The sequence below is a fragment of the Pinus tabuliformis genome, chromosome J (assembly GCF_031772625.1).
Source record: "Pinus tabuliformis cultivar Carrire ecotype Pingquan chromosome J, CPIR1, whole genome shotgun sequence".
Taxonomy (NCBI): Eukaryota; Viridiplantae; Streptophyta; class Pinopsida; order Pinales; family Pinaceae; genus Pinus; species Pinus tabuliformis.
The window spans coordinates 803,157,681-803,160,138 of record NC_142295.1 but is presented as its reverse complement, the minus strand read 5'-3'; the positions used below and the strand labels follow the sequence as shown (position 1 = coordinate 803,160,138).

Below are 2,458 nucleotides of genomic sequence, written 5' to 3'. Positions count from 1 at the left end.
AAATGGGCTCTATCTGAAGAAGTACTATGCATAACTGCTCACAGTCACTTTGTATATACGTGTGTTTTTGAGTTTTTACTGCATGAGTTTCTTTCGCTTTGGTGTGAAGGCGTGTTTTTGCCCCTTATTATGCTTTCTCTTTCCTGCGCAGATGTCTCGTACTCCTTATGTTGGTTTCGCTGATGGTGCCTGCCGTAGTACTTGTAATTTGTCTTCGGCAGCGTGGGTGATCTACGATCCTCACGGGGAGTTGATAAACCTACAGGGTGTGTGCCTAGGTCGTACCACTAACAATGTTGCCGAGTACAGTGCTGTAATAGAATTGCTTGCCGAAGCAGTTGACCTCGGCATCCGAGAGCTAGTGGTAAACCTGGACTCCCAGTTGGTGGTCCATCAACTGAACAGGCAATATTCCGTCAGAGACCAGCGCATATTAAGGTTATACCTACGTGTGAGATTGTTAGAACGGAGTTTTGATTTCATTACTTATCAGCATATTCCAAGACGATTAAATACGTTGACTGATGCATTGGCAAATCGTGTATTAGACAGACATTTGCGAAACAGATAAACATCATACAAAGAAGGAAAGAACAGCATAGTAAGACCATAAGCATATGTAAATAAATCATTCCAAGCATAGTTTGCACGTGTGTTTTTAAGCTTGCATTAAATATATAAAATCCATGAGTCGAGTGTCATGCGAATCCATACATAAGATCACAAATTGTACTGAACAAACGCATAACACAAGATAACACATCATCACATGTAACAACGACTCATCCAAAAACCGGTATGTATATATATATATATCGTGTGGCGCACTGAGGCGCTCAAAAATAGAAGTACGTGTCCAAAAATCTCAATACATCCGAGTCATAATGTCTCAAAATAAACAGTGGAAATAAAACCTAGGTGACTAATCGGCTGGGTGGTGCTCTCTGTAGTACACGGCCGCTCGTGCTACCCGCCTCAGAAGGCGGTGCACTCTGGGTTCCACACCCACTGTGTGGATCTGATGCTCCACAGGGACCTCCTCAACCCCCTGGAAATCCGGTACCCCCTCCAGCAACCCCTCAAGGTTGCGAGCCACAACCTCTGGCGTGTTGGCCTCTGGAGGGGCTAAGGCCAAAGCTCCGGCTCCTGGGCCCTCTCTCCGTGCCGTGACAGCCAGGCCAATCGGTCTAGTAGGCCCTACATCTGCGTGACAAGACATTTATTAGGACATGTACATAATAAAAAAAATATACAAAACTCAAAAAGAAAAAAAGTGTCATACCTGCATCATCCCACTGTTCACCCGGAGGCAGCACCAAGTCAGGATCATTGCGGAAATCCATCCCTGCATATGGCCAATCCTGTACGAAGATCTCCTGTTGGTCCAACCAGTCTCTGAAATATACCCCCCAGCTATGTGGTCGGCCGCCACCCCCACGTGGCATAATCCGAGCCCATCGAGTGGCCCTCGTCTCTCGAGGATCTCTGGGGGCATCCACAGCCATAGACTGCAGCCGCATGGCTGGTACTCGCTCCAGAATAAGCGGGACCAGGATCGATCCATACCCGAACTGCTTCGTCTCTCCGCGACGGCAGTTGCTCAACTGCCTTTTCATATTGTTGCACACTGCAGTGCACCAGTCGAACACGGTAGGCTCGAGACACTCGAGGGCTAGTAGGAGATGAGTCTTGGACGCCTCATGGTTCGCCATGCTGCCCGCTGCCCGGGTCACCATGAACAGGATGGTGCGCAACACTATGTCTCTCACTGTGGGGATCGAGCACTTCCCACTCCGCGTCTTTACTGCCCCTGGGCAAACCTCAGCCATTAAGTCATCCAGGGTACCACCGCTAGGTCGCTGCCCCTCTAGGATGGGCCTCCCACCTCGGCGCGACAGCCCAGTCAAGAAGAAGATGTCCATATGATCGAACTCGATGTCGTGACCGCGGATGGTGAATTTTTGGTCCACCGGGTTCCATGCCCTGATCAGCAGCTCCAGCAAATCATGTTGGGCCCTTAGGCGCGGCGTCAGGAAGAATTTCATGAATCCACACGCCCGCATGGCGTTGCAACAATTTACGTCTCCCCAGGCAGCCACATCCTCCACATCGTGAACTCTCTCTTGCCATTGAAAAGCCATGATGTCCTGCATGAACAATAAAACCGGTCAGAAGTGCTTCCAGGTAAAAATTCACGTTCATTTTCAAAAAAACAAAATTTTTCCGCGCCAGCGCGACTGTTTTAGAAACAGCCGCGCTGACAATGGCAGCTCTTTGTTAAAAATGCGAGGTCAGCGCGGAAGAACACGCCTTTTCCGCGCTGACCCGAAGTTGGTTACATTGCCTATTTTTCGATCAGCGCGACCCCGTGGGCAATTTCCGCGCTGACCGAGGGCGCACCCATGCAAATAAAAAATGCCCAATTGGGCCTATCCGACCGTTAAAAAACTCCTAAAAT

The 2,458-nt window shown here is 49.2% G+C and overlaps 1 protein-coding gene across 1 annotated transcript; it reads right to left on the bottom strand.

Moving 5' to 3' along the window:
* Nucleotides 1–755: 755 nt before the first annotated feature.
* On the bottom strand, nt 756–1,965 carry LOC149229151 (uncharacterized). The gene is made up of 2 exons (XM_089375781.1): nt 1,283–1,965; nt 756–1,203 (listed from the first exon to the last, which is right to left on the bottom strand). Exons 1-2 carry the CDS (start codon nt 1,920–1,922, stop codon nt 923–925), a joined length of 921 nt encoding a protein of 306 aa, XP_089231907.1. The 5' UTR covers nt 1,923–1,965; the 3' UTR covers nt 756–922.
* Between the last annotated feature and the right edge of the window lie 493 nt (nt 1,966–2,458).